At 34.3% G+C, this 13475-nt stretch overlaps 1 protein-coding gene and 1 pseudogene across 2 annotated transcripts; both read right to left on the bottom strand.

The window, feature by feature from the left end:
• Window positions 1–1841: 1841 nt before the first annotated feature.
• On the bottom strand, window positions 1842–5051 carry LOC145610188 (uncharacterized; annotated as a pseudogene). The gene is made up of 8 exons (XR_014106239.1): window positions 4855–5051; window positions 4320–4468; window positions 4180–4236; window positions 3991–4083; window positions 3375–3453; window positions 3155–3279; window positions 2447–2596; window positions 1842–2278 (listed from the first exon to the last, which is right to left on the bottom strand). The product of XR_014106239.1 is annotated as an uncharacterized LOC145610188 (transcript).
• Window positions 5052–7802: 2751 nt separating this feature from the next.
• Window positions 7803–11302, bottom strand: LOC145610180 (uncharacterized). The gene is made up of 3 exons (XM_081665464.1): window positions 10686–11302; window positions 8602–8917; window positions 7803–8090 (listed from the first exon to the last, which is right to left on the bottom strand). Exons 1-3 carry the CDS (start codon window positions 11258–11260, stop codon window positions 7839–7841), a joined length of 1143 nt encoding a protein of 380 aa, XP_081521590.1. The 5' UTR covers window positions 11261–11302; the 3' UTR covers window positions 7803–7838.
• Between the last annotated feature and the right edge of the window lie 2173 nt (window positions 11303–13475).

Raw genomic sequence — 13475 nt, 5'->3', positions numbered from 1 at the left:
ACTTACATTCAATGCTGAATACCAATAACAACAATAATAATCACTATCATCTTTTTATATGTTATTGAAGGTTAACATCAATTTAGATAAAATTAGAATTGTTTATTTGGCAAAATTTAGAGCATATGAAATGAAGTAATTAAGGTGAACCCAACATGACCTATTTTAGGAAGATTTGGCAGTTGAGCTTACAGCTCGCTATGTGATACTGTGATAAGGATGTGTGAATTAGTCTTAATCATATAATTAATTAGAAAAAAATTCTAACCTAATCATTAGTAAAAGTGCTGAAAATTTTCTCTCAATTATTTAATTTAGACAATTTCTCAACTAATCATTAACGTTATGGTGCACTAATGTGGTCATATCAAACTTATTAATCAGTGCAATTATCATTAACTCAACGTCATACATGGAAAACCCATGAATTATTAAGTTAATAAGTTGTTGCACCTCATTTCCTTCGTTTGGTACAATTAGAATAATTTGCAATCTTAGCAAGTAATGACTTTTTTTTTTCCTGAAATTTCAAACAAATGATCTTTCTTCTTGTGCGGTTATAAGATTTTTCACATATATATAATAATCGGATGTGTGTAACTATTTCGCTTTTCCCTTCACAAACTGAAAAAGACATTTAAAAAGTAGTTAATAAGATAAATTTATCATTGTTCTTCTCTCCGTCATTTTACTATGGTTACATGTTTAAACTTTCCAAAAATAAAATACTACGGAGTATTTATTTTACACGTTTACCTCTTTTGATACTATTTCTGGCCTTCTAATGAGAACATATACAAATGCATATCATACAGAATGGTTAAACAGGACACAACTGGCACCGTGGCACAGATGCATCAAACATAAGAAATAAGTAGTAAGGGAATTCGAACTTCGAAGCCATAACAGCTGGAGATGTCAATAATACAAAAAATTACAAGCAATACATACTGAGCAACTACAATTAGAAGAGCTGAATGCCAATATTGCACCCAATTACAGGAAGAGAAAAGAGGCAAACCAGTTCGACTATTTCGGACCTGAGAGCTTCTTCTTGCCAACAACTTGAATTCCTTTTCCCCTCTTCAAAGTCCTGCAGTTGTTCTTGGTTTGTTGTCTGCGGCAAGGCAAACTCTGAATGTGCCTTACCCGGTTACCCCTCTGTAGCATTGCATCTCCTTTACTCGCATAACTGTTACAGCATTGATTCGCCTGTGTACAATCCGTCTAATAAAAAACCATGCATTACTTAAATATATCAATTTTCAGTTTTTCACAACCCATTTCCAACACCACCAAATTATAAATTGGAAACTATAAGCAATTTAATATCTATCCACGCAAATGTATCAAAAAACATCTCTAAAGTTGGACAATTTTACCACAATTAGGAATAAATTCTATGCCATCAAACAGCAGAAAAGCTTCTCATTTCTTCAAACAAGTGAATATTCAGATTCCAAGTATAAAGAAAACCACAACAAATTCAAAAATCAATCCAATTTCATAATTTAGCAGTCAAATAGATTTAAATTAGAAATATAATAGAAAGAATAGAAAATACCAGGTCACCCTCGATCATGTACTTGAAGACTTCATCTCTGACAGTCTGACCTTTCAAGAATGAAGGGAATACGATATATTAAATGCTAGTACAGGTTTGTTGTACATAATCCTTTGATATAAGATGCAAAATAATAATGATCACCCAAATGATACCATTTTTGTGATACAGAGGCACAGGAATGCAATTTTTGGCAAATGATACATACAGGTGCACAGCTGCATAATCTGATCATTTGAAGAGCAGTCGACAAAGTAGTTTCAGGCCTTTCCGCATTGCAAAAAAATCTCATTTGATTAACGAAGTGATTTTTAATTCTGGGATAAAATTTGAGCCATCAATAATTATAATATATCACTATATTTTGACACTTGATACAATCTAGAATCTACCTGTATGAAACATGATTTCCTAGGTCAAAATTCACTATTCTGCAAAAACATTGGAGCTTATTTCAAACATGTAAATCAGTTTTCATGATTCTTCCTCAAGAGCTTCTGCAGCAGCTATCTCAGAGTCTAATTTGTTAATAAAATTCTCGCTCACGTGTTTTGTTACTGAGATCATATCAAGGACTATACTTGGATCTACACCTGCACCCCCACGCTTGGAAAGACCACATATAAGGCCTTTCCTATTGATAGAGACAGACATTGCGGAACTCATTTGAGATTCCTCCTCTTCTGTTGCATCTACTATGTAATGTTTTCCTACCTGAATAATGCACAGAGTTATCACAAATAGAGCATAAAACTCTTTTCAATTTTGAAGAAGATAGGTATGAGTGTCTTGTGCATAGTGGTTTATTAGATGAGAATATAAAACAAGGCAAATAAAACCATTTATGCTTTACAAAAGAAGTTGTGATGAATGGTGCGGAACCTTGGTTAATGTAACAATCACAGGTATTGCAGAAGTGTCAAACTGTAAAAATTCTTCATCGCTAACATCAACTTCAGGTTGATCACCAGCAGATGTTGAATCAGCAGCAATGACATTAACCTTTGGAATGCCGGTATTACTTAAAGCAGCCTGTTCAAGAAGTGGGATCATCAAACATTATCAATATACCATCAAGTATAAAATAAAGTGCTTTTAGACGAATGTCAGCATGAATGTCAAAGCTATAGCAGCAGCACACATGTCCTTGGATTCTGAACAAATTCCACTCCCTTATATTCAAAAAATGATTCTTAATTACAAAACCCTGCATCTCTGTTAATAGAAGTTAAGATGCTAAGTTTCTGATAACCCAAAGGACATATAGCTCCATTAATAGGTTGCTTGAGCTAAGCACCTCATGTAAGTACAGTATATCCATTAAACAAAGTTGAAAGTTGTAAAGGAGTAACAGGAGGACTACACAATGGGGAATTGGGAACAGAAGAGTAAATTCTCTTCACCTAAATGTGGAGAGGAAGATGTAATTCCTCAACTTTCTTGTATGATTTGACTCTAAACAATCAACAAGCTCTCAAAGTTTTGGCTGACAGATCACAGAGGGAATAGGGTAATATTATAACAGGCCAAGCTAATTTCATGAACAAATTAAGAAAAAGGTTGCAGCAGCACAATAAAATTAGGTAATACCTTGATTGCAGCACCTAAGGTATCCAGCATATTCCCATCTGAACTAACCACAAGGCCATCAATATAAAGATCCCAACAAACCTTCCCTTCCACAATAGATAGGGATGAAAGGTCAATTCCAGCTCCTAAAACAAAGTGCATCATACATTATCCACAGCTCTTTCACCTTGATAAAACACGTGAATATCAAGTATATGCATGTTTATACAAAAGTCCCTACCTGCTCCACTTTTACCACCCAAGAGGCAACGCTGAAGATCAGCAGCAAGTTCTGTTGATAATGCCTCGCCCCCTTTGCCCTGTGACTCGAGACATTTAAAGTAATCCCTGGTCAATAACAATAAACAACAACATGTATATTTGCTTGTCCTATTATACAGGGCAACAAAATTGTCAAAAGATGTGGTTCATACAGAATAAAACTCAAGTAAGAAAGCATAAAAATACATTACATATCTTTCAGGAGCTAATGAGTATTTGACTACAAAAGGCTATCTACATTCTCACTTTTTGAGCAAAAAATAGCACTTCAAATGATAGACAGCAACAAATTTGAACTATGGTTTTCAACAATCCATACAAAATCATAGGAGGTTGGAATGAAAGACTACTTTCCATATCTAACAGGTCATTAGAATTCAAAAATAAATTCTAGTGAACGAACACTTAATCCGTAGCCTGTCCAAGTCCCTAACAATCAAGGATTAAACATGACTTTGCTACCCCTGAACATCACAAAGTCGTATTCTTAATCCTTTATTCATATCCTGACAAAGGGAGTTCATACTTAATAGGCAATGAATTAATAGATATAACAATACAAAGAGAAAGAAAACCTGAAAGATAGGTGCAGCCGTAGCACTACAATCAATGTGTATTGAAACCTTTCCTTTATCGGGTTGAGACAAATTGGGTCTCCCTAATTCTGCCTGCACTCGATCAAACACACTCATTACAACCAAAACTAACTATGGATGAGAACCTAAATCATTACATTCCAAAAGACGGTATCCAAAATAATCTACCTTGACACTAGCAATGACCTCGGTTCCCCCAATTCACACTCTTGCTGAACCATTTGCCTATAATTAACAACAATCATCATCTAAATTTCCACTCAAATTGTGATAATAAGAATTGAAGGGGCTCAAGGGAGGAGCAAGACCTATGGAATAACCCCGGTATCAACATGAATAGGTCGATACGATAAGCGTTTCCGACCATCACAACGAAGATTTTGAGCAATACCACCTCTAATGAAGTTCTTTTCTCCAAATGATAGTCTCACCATGTTCAATTTCCTAGTATTAACAACTTAACAAGTAATGATCACACATAAACATTTTTTTTAAAAAAAAAATAATAATAAAACTGTTAAATTAAGCTGAATAATTGCAATGGTTCAATGGTATTAAGGCCTAATTAATCATCAATCTAAACTATAAATTTGGCTTAAAACTTGCAACACATTAGCAACCAAATTTGACAAAATTACCAAATTAAGATAGGAAAATTACATTAAATTCTTTGGCTTCAGAATACCCAGCAAAATTACAGCAAAAAAATGGAATCAGTGTAACTAATAGTTGAAGAATCCGAACCCTAAATTGACTATACTGACAATTAAATCAAAGAAAATGTGAAACTAAATTGTAGATATTCGATGATTAATTTTCAAGAAATAAATAAAAAACAAGTACCTCAGAACTCAGAAGCCGCTTCAATGGAGGAGAAAATCAGGGAAAGCTAAGAAGGCTCTTCAATGGAGATTTCAGAGTACACGCTTCAATGGAGAAGCAGCGTAAAAGTGATACTCTCTGTAAGCTACAAAGGGGAAGTTCTCCCTCGCTTTTTTTTATTTTTTGTTTTTTATTTAGTGTCCAATTTGAGTGGCACATTGCAAATTTGCCCAATATGACTACGGTATACTTCCTTAATTTCGTAATAATCGCAATGGTAAGATATACGGTAGGAAAATTATATCATAGGAACAAACAATATTTTTTTTTTTCTATTTCTTCCTCCGTTCCCCAAATATTGCAACAACTAGATGATTGCCGAGCCATGTTAGTTTTTACGTAGTATAAATTATTGATAATTGAATTATAAAAGTTTTAGAGAGATGTAACACAATAGTCAATTATATAATGAATTCGCAAATAATGCTTCTCTTAATAATAATTAAAAAAAAAAAAAAAGATATAAAACTCCAATCTAGAATAGAGCTAGGATACATAGACACTTTACCTAACTGTTGTGTCCGTGTTAGACACCGACACTTGTTGGACATACGATGATATGTCTCGAACCATGTCCTATTAATCTATTATGATATGGCGTGTTGTGTTTTGTGACACGACACTTTATCTTATTCAATTTTTTTTTTTATTTTTTATTTTTTATTTTTTATTTATTTATTTTATTTTTTATTTTTTATTTTTTATTTTATTTTTTTTTTTTAATGAGAAAATGTAAGTAAAGTAAGATAATATAAATAATGTAATAGCTAGTTACTGATTTTTACATACTGAACTGAAATAATTTTATTAAAGTGAAATTATTTTAACTAAACTAAACTTATTTTTTTTACTGAAACAAACTTATTTTTACTAGACTAAAACTATATTATCAAAGTTAATATGGAGTATATAAATAATAAATAAAAATTCAAACTCATCAATTATTTTAGGACAGGAGGAATATTATTTATTAAATACATTTTCCTTAAATTAGGCGATTAATGTGGGTTAGGGTTTAAAATAAAAAAATTCCTAAGGGATAGCAACAACTGTCAAATTAAATTTCCAAACACATTCAAATCAATAGATGAAAATCATCCATCCAATTACGAGAAATCATTAGATCATCTTTCTAAAAAAGTTGTACATTATAAGAAATTACCTTTTCATATCTTTAATGTGTGACTAAGGGCCTGTTCACATTTACTTAATTTCAGTTCAGTTCAGTTCAGTTCAGCTCCAATCAGTTCAGTTCAGTTCAGTTCAGCTCTTAATTTCCCTCTCTCATAAAATATTCATTTCAGCTTAGTTCAGTTCAGTTCAGCTCTTAATTTCCCTCTCTCATAAAATATTCATTTCAGCTTAGTTCAGTTCAGCTCCAATCAGTTCAGTTCAGCTCAATTCAGTAAATGTGAACAGGCCCAAAGTATTAATTAAGTTATACTCGTAGATAGCAAAATCGAACACCATTTAAAATCATATGATATATGTCATATAAGGAAAAGTATTGTGTAGAACGGACTCACATGAGTCCGGTCAATTATCAGAGTAGAGATATTATAGTCAGGAATTGATATATTATAGTTGGGAATAGAGTATTTTTATCAGGAATAGAGTACTTTTCATCAGGAATAGAACACTTTTCATCAGGAATAGAGTACTTTTCATCAGGAATAGAATAATTAATTATCAAATTTATCAGGAATGATTAAATTATAGTCAGGAATAGAGTACGTTTCATCAGGAATTGAGTAGTTTTCATCAAGAATAGAGTATTTTTCATTAGGAATATACTAATTTTTATCAGGTCAAAAACATAAAAATATTATAGTCAGGAATTAGTATATTATAGTCAGGAATTGGACTATTTTTATCAGGAATAAAACTATTTTTATCAGGAATAGACAAATTTTTATCCTGACTAAAATTTTGTAATTCCTGACAAAAAATCTCTAATACCTGACTAAAATATTCTTATACCTGATATAAAAAATACAATTCCTAAACATTACCTGACTAGTAAAAATATTGTTCTGCTTCACATTTTATCCAAACACATCGATCATCATCACCATCGTCCATGGTGAAAATCAAATCGAACGGCAATCACAACTCCTCAATTCCTATCTCAAATAATCAATGACAGTAGCAACCCTAGTTTGTTGCAGCATCACTTCCGAAACCCCCCATATGCCTTTCTCTCTCCTCCATCATCATCATCTTTCAAATTGATTTGCGGGCTTGCCGTGGTTAGTTTTGGCTGTCGGCGGTAGATTTGGAAGGTTTTCATTGATTTTGGTGGTGGTGGGACGGCGACGATGCGTCGGAGGCATGGAAGCGAGAGAGGAGGAATCGTGCAGTGGCTCTGTGGCTAGGTTTGCTGTGCTGGCTATGTTTGGTTGTCGTTTGTGACGGTGGTGGGTGATAACAACAAGCCAACAATGGTGGTGCAGCCGTGCAGGTTGTTGCGTTGTGTTGTTATTGTTGTATATTTGTTGCCGTGTAGACTGGACTCACGTGAGACCGGTCTCACGCAAAACCTTCTCGTCATATAATGAATAAAAAATTAGTCAAATTTATTAAACTCATGATAATTTTGAAAAGGACAATAGTTTAGTGGAAACACATTTTTCTTGTTTCCTATTTTCGGTTTTTATTTTCTAAAAAACTGAAAACTAAAAACAAAAAACATTGTGAAACAAACCTAGTTAATTTTAAAATTCATTATATATATATAAAATCTCTAGCTAGCTAGTAACAACAATAATCAAATTATCAACATTCCAATGGATTTAACTACTTACACTAAATCTAAACGCACAAAAAAAAAAAAAAAACGAACACATGAAATAAATCTAACTATACATAAGTAAAGATCAAGAGGGAGTTAAAAACGAATTCCAAAAGAAAAATAAATCCAAATAATGGTAATTAAGTATATTTTTCTAATACAAGTATGTTCCTAAAGATGGCCTAGACAAAGTGTACAAAATTATCTTGTAAAAAAAGCTTAAGAATAGTATAATTAATAATTGATCAAGCAAGGAAATGGTCTTAATTACTTTTTTGGTATGACCCAAATTAAGATTTAAAGGTGAACATTTGAGCTCTAATGAGTATGATGCTTCAGTTCCATGCAAATTTGGATCGAATATCAATTCCCCTAAAACAGCTTTGAAGTCTCCAGCACTCCATTCCTGTCATCACATATAATTAAGCAAGTTCATATCAAATTACAAATCCTAAACATGATACTTCGAAATAAAAATAAAATTGTACTATTTCAATTGATTGTGTATAGGGTTCGCCCTAATTCCATAGAGTACTGCATTAGTAATGTGTGAACGTATTATTTAGATACAAAAGAAGTAATTTATGTACTTGAATTATTAGAACCTACTACGTATAAGAAGTCATCTATGTTTATTGCAACTTAAAAACGTACAAAGCCTTATTGCTACTAATTAATTAACTTAAGGATTGTTTGGTGTTGTTTTTTGTTTTCAGTTTTCCGTTTTTTTAAAACAGAAAACCAAAAACAGAAAACAAGAAAAAGATGTTTCTACTTATCTATTATCAGTGGTGCCAAACGAATCCTTAATTATATGATTTTGAAAAAAAAAAAACCAAAAAACAGAAAACCACAGTGATGTCAAACAAATCCTTAATTAAGAGTATAAAACGGCTATAAATAAGAGAAAGACGTACCTTGAGTTGTTCTCCAACAGTGACAACAATGGTATCAGGGTCAGTGCTGAAGGACAAAGGGCCTTTATCTGTATGCACATAGAATTCGCCGCGTTCCATAGCCATATGCAGACTCAAAGCATGATCATACGACTCGTGGATGTCCTCGTTTGATACGAGCAGGCTAGGGTGCGTGTCATTGTACCTATATAAGCTTATTATGGATTCCCTCTCCTCGATCACCTTCTCAAATCGCTTATCTGAGAATTTTGACAGTACTTCTGCTAATTCCTCTGAGATTCTGTCAAGTTTGCTCACTACACCTTCCATCTTACGGCTGCAAATTAAACACCAAATGTACCATAAATTTAATTTGTAATTCAAGATGTTGCATAAGCTATGATTAGTTATATTTAAATCAAAATAACGCAAAATATTGATATCCAAATTTTGAAGATAAGGCCCTCCAAATCTATTGTATGCATTTTAACTTAATAAAGTTTCAACTTGAGCATTGAATCTCAACTGACACGAGTACTTGAGGTTAAATGAAAAACTAAAAAAACATACGTAGACTTAATAATATGCAAGGGTGACATGAATTTAGTAAGCGATGCACCTTACAAACCCGAATATACTAGATTGATAGTGTATATAAACCAATTTTGGGCTTTCAACTAACCATCCACGACGCCTAATAATCTCTTAATTGGTTGAGTTGGTCCAACACATAATTGGCCGGTTTACATAAATGACTAATTATAATGTATTAATCCTAGCAATCAAGATACCAAATTTGGTCACATCTGTCTAACCAAAATACCATTCTAACCATTTGAAAGACCATTACACCCATTGAACTTGGATTATACAGCATGACTCGTAAAATCATTATGAAACGGAGGTAGTACTAAATCGGATCGGATTTAATACTAATATTCTTTCACATACAAGACCATATACATATATATAACACTATGATACAGTATTAGGGGTGTCAATTCGGTTAAACAGTTCGGGTTTGGGTTGGGTTTATCAGTTTCGGGTTATAACGGGTCGGTTTATAACGGATTAAAATAATAAGCGGGTCGGTTTGGGTCGGTTTTGAAAATTATCGGGTCAGTTCGGTTTGGTTTTTTTAATTGCAGTTTCTATTCGGATCGGGTCCTTATCGGGTCGGGTTCTAGTCGGTTCGGGTCATAATCAATTTGGGTTGAACTGGGTCGGTTTGAAAACGGGTTTAGCCCATTTAATGTGGGTTTCGGTTAAAAACAGTTCGGGTCTTAATCAGGACGGGTCGTAATTGGTTCGGGTCATAATCAGTTTGGGTTTAACTGGGTCGGTTCGAAAATGGGTTTCGGTTCAAAATAGATCGGGTGAAATCGGGTCCAACCATTATTGTTTCGGTTATAATCGGTTTAGATTGAACTTGGTTGGTTTGAAAACGAGTTTACCCAATTTGAAACGGGTTTCTAATCAAAATCATATCGGGTTAAAATTGAGTTGGATGATTATCGAGTCGAATTAGTCAGATAATGGGTAGGAACGAGTCATGTTATAATCAAGTCAAGTCATAAATAAGTTGGGTTTATCGAGTAGTGGGTTGAAACAGATTATATCATAAACATATTGGGTAACAGGTTGTAAATGACTCAGTCATAACGGGTTACGGGTTTTAAACGGTTTGGTCATAACGGGCTACGGGTCGTAAACGGTTCGGTCACAACGGGTTACGGATTATAACCGGTTCGGTCACAACGGGTTACGGGTTGGAACGATTTAGGTTTATCGGATTTTTATCGGCTTTTAACGGTTTTCGGTTTAAAACGGGTCGGGTTACTATCGGGTTTAAACGTAAACGGTTTGGGTTGCTTTCAGTTTTGGGTTGTAACGGTTTGGCTTGATAACGGGTCGGGTTAGTAACAATTTGCACAAATTCGGTTTGGTTCAGTTTCGGTTTGGAAAAAATTGGGTCGGGTCAGTTTTCGATTTCCAAAAAACGGGTTTTAAATAGTTCAGTTCCTTTTCGGATCGGTTCGAAACAGTCGGGTTTAACGGTTCGGGTCAGAAACTGACAGCTCTATACAGTATACTACATATTTTACCTGAAATCGCGGTATCGATCGGAGCCCATGACCTCCCGAGCCCAAAGCAACATGGCCTTATCAGATTGAAACCAAACAAACTCCTCTCGATTACCAACCCTATCAACGAAACTCTTCCTAAACTTAGTCTTCCTCTCATCAAGGCTTTTGAAGAACAGCTCGACCTCCGCTTTAACCAACCGAATCTCCTGCCTCTCGATCCCATGCCCAACGATCCGAACCACCCCAAACTCCCTCGCCGACCGAACCAGCCTCTCGATAGAGTTCCCAACCCTCGAGACCAACAGCCTGTAGTCTATCTGAGCCGGGATTCGAACCTGGGTCGTGTGAGACAAGTTGTAAGGATCAGGTAGACGTAAGTAAGGTATTTGTAGATTATTTGTAAAGTAATCAGTTAGCTTACGATCATCTATTGCTGCTGACCGAGACCCTTTCGCATTCGGTATCGGAGACGGTGGCATTGCGAAGGATTTCATCATTTTCGACGACGACGATAATGACAACGATGATCGTCTCTCACGGGGTGTTGAAGGGGTCATGTAATGGTGTTGTTGGTTATTATTGTGTGATGACATTTTTGGTGAAAGAGAGAGAAAGAACAGAGGGTTTGGAGGTGGTCTTACGGTGTATTCTGTTATTTTACAACACTATAATAGAGAAGACGTTGAGGAAACAAAGTGGGTTGGCACGTCTAATCTCAATATTAATTTCAATTCTATTTAATGTCTTAAATTATTTTGTTACAATGTTTATTTATTTTTATTTTTTTTGAATGATTTGCCCAATTGGTGTTAAAAAATAAATAAATTACTAAAATAGGTTCATTTAAAAATATTTCTCAAAGTAGTGTTTATGTAGTTTCGGAAATTACAAAGCTAGGAATTAAAAATTAATGGCTAATATAATCCATATATATATATGTATACCATCAAATTCTTTATTTTTAACGCTTACGGTATCTTGACCAGTGTATGGATTATGAATTTCGAAGTAATATAAATGTTTAAAAATTTCTAGCATTTTTGTTATGGACATAACCTTGTCAAAAAAACTTATATATAACATGATATATAATGCATTATTTAGACGGATTTAAATTATCAAAGGGAACTCAATCACCATTCTTGAAACCAACTGCTAGGTCTACAATGCAATGAATTTGGATCGGAGATGGTATTACTTTATTACAAAATAGCTCAAAACATGTCATACTAGCTAAATAAAATTAAAAATTCAATTTAGCACCATTTTATGATGATCGAACAACCTTCAAAGTACAGATGTGTGCTCATGCTTCAAATGAAAATTTGAAGAGTCATGTTGGCCAAGAAGTAGAGTTGGAAGCTCCATTTGATCTGTTAAAAAGTAGACATGCAACATTATAAAGTAATTCCATTTGAACAACTATATAAACATATAAGACACTTAATAATCTTAAAAAATTAGCTAACCTTGATGAACAATTTTTTTTATTGTGTCCCTTTGTCGACAAACACTACATGTCACCTTTGCTCGATTACCTTCATCCGTCTCATTTCGTAATCTTTGGGAAGGAGGTCGTCCGGGACTACGCTTGAGACTAGCATCAGCAACAACTTTTGGTCTGTGTCCAATAGTCTTTGTCAGCTAGGGATAGGATTAAGTAGTACTCCGTAAAGATATACTCATATACATTACCGTAAAGAATTTAATGGTATACATATATATATTTGGATTATATTAGCCATTATTTTTTAATTTCTAGCTTTGTAATTTCCGAACCTACATGAACACTACTTTGAGAAATATTTTTAAGTGAACACTATTTTTGTAATTTATTTATTTTTCAACACCAATTGGGCAAATCGTTCTTATTTTTTTTAATAAAAATATTATTATTAATTCCAAAATATTTCCATAAGGTCGGTTCTAGGGTTACGGTGATAAGGTGGGACCCCTGTATCTTACCGTATTAAAAAAAAAATAGGGTTTTTCTATACGTACAGTAACCCTGTTTTTTTTTCACTTTTCAACGTTGTGCCCCAACATATATGACTTTCTACACTGTAACCCAAATATACTTTTTATTTCCATCCGGTAACCTTGTCGTTATCCTGCCGTTAAAAAATTCCGTTAGTGGGGCCCACTCTCCATTTATTAATATTTCTCTTAACGAATTGCTATTCCGTCAAAGGTTTCGAGGGGCTATTTTGGCCCTTAGGATTCCAAATTGAGCTCAGATTTGACAAAAAAATAACGTAAATGTCTCGTTATGAGTGTTAAAATGTGAACACATAAATCGAGACATTTCTTAATAAGCATACACTAATCTTTCCTCTTCTTCCACCTTCTTCATCGCCTCGTTTTCCCTCCTCTTATTCTCACCCCTTTCGCGCTCAACCCTCTTCCTCAACTCTCTTTTGTTCCTCTCATTCTCCTCCCATTCGCGCATCATCTTCATCTGCCTTGCCTTTTCCTTCCTCACATTCTTTATCCATTCGCGTGCCATCTCCATCCTCCGTTCCATTTCCCTCTTCACATTCATCTCCCTTTCGCGTTCCATCTTCTCCGTTTCTTCCTTTCCCTTCCTAAAATTCATCTCCCATTCGCGCTTCATCCTCTCCTTCCATCCTTTCTCCTTCCCTGTCCTTACTTTTCCCTGCCTTCGTCGTAACCACACCACATCAAACCTCCTCCTGGCTTCCTTATCAAGTAACACCTCGTACGAAGACTGAAGCTGCTGAAAAGCCGCAGTCGTAGAACTAACAGTATCACTGTCATCTGCAATACCATCTCTTTTCCTCTTCTTAG

Source organism: Chenopodium album, chromosome 3 (genome assembly GCF_948465745.1).
Source record: "Chenopodium album chromosome 3, dcCheAlbu1.1, whole genome shotgun sequence".
Classification (NCBI taxonomy): Eukaryota; Viridiplantae; Streptophyta; class Magnoliopsida; order Caryophyllales; family Amaranthaceae; genus Chenopodium; species Chenopodium album.
The sequence above is the reverse complement of the archived record's forward strand: the minus strand, read 5'-3'. Positions and strand labels throughout refer to the sequence as shown.

Coding starts and splice junctions, on each gene's coding strand:
- LOC145610180 (XM_081665464.1), bottom strand. CDS start 11,260: ATGTCATCACACAATAATAACCAACAACACCATTACATGACCCCTTCA. Junction 8,918..10,685: donor GATCGATACCGCGATTTCAG/GTAAAATATGTA, acceptor TTTAATTTGCAG/CCGTAAGATGGAAGGTGTAG. Junction 8,091..8,601: donor CTGTTGGAGAACAACTCAAG/GTACGTCTTTCT, acceptor ATGTGATGACAG/GAATGGAGTGCTGGAGACTT.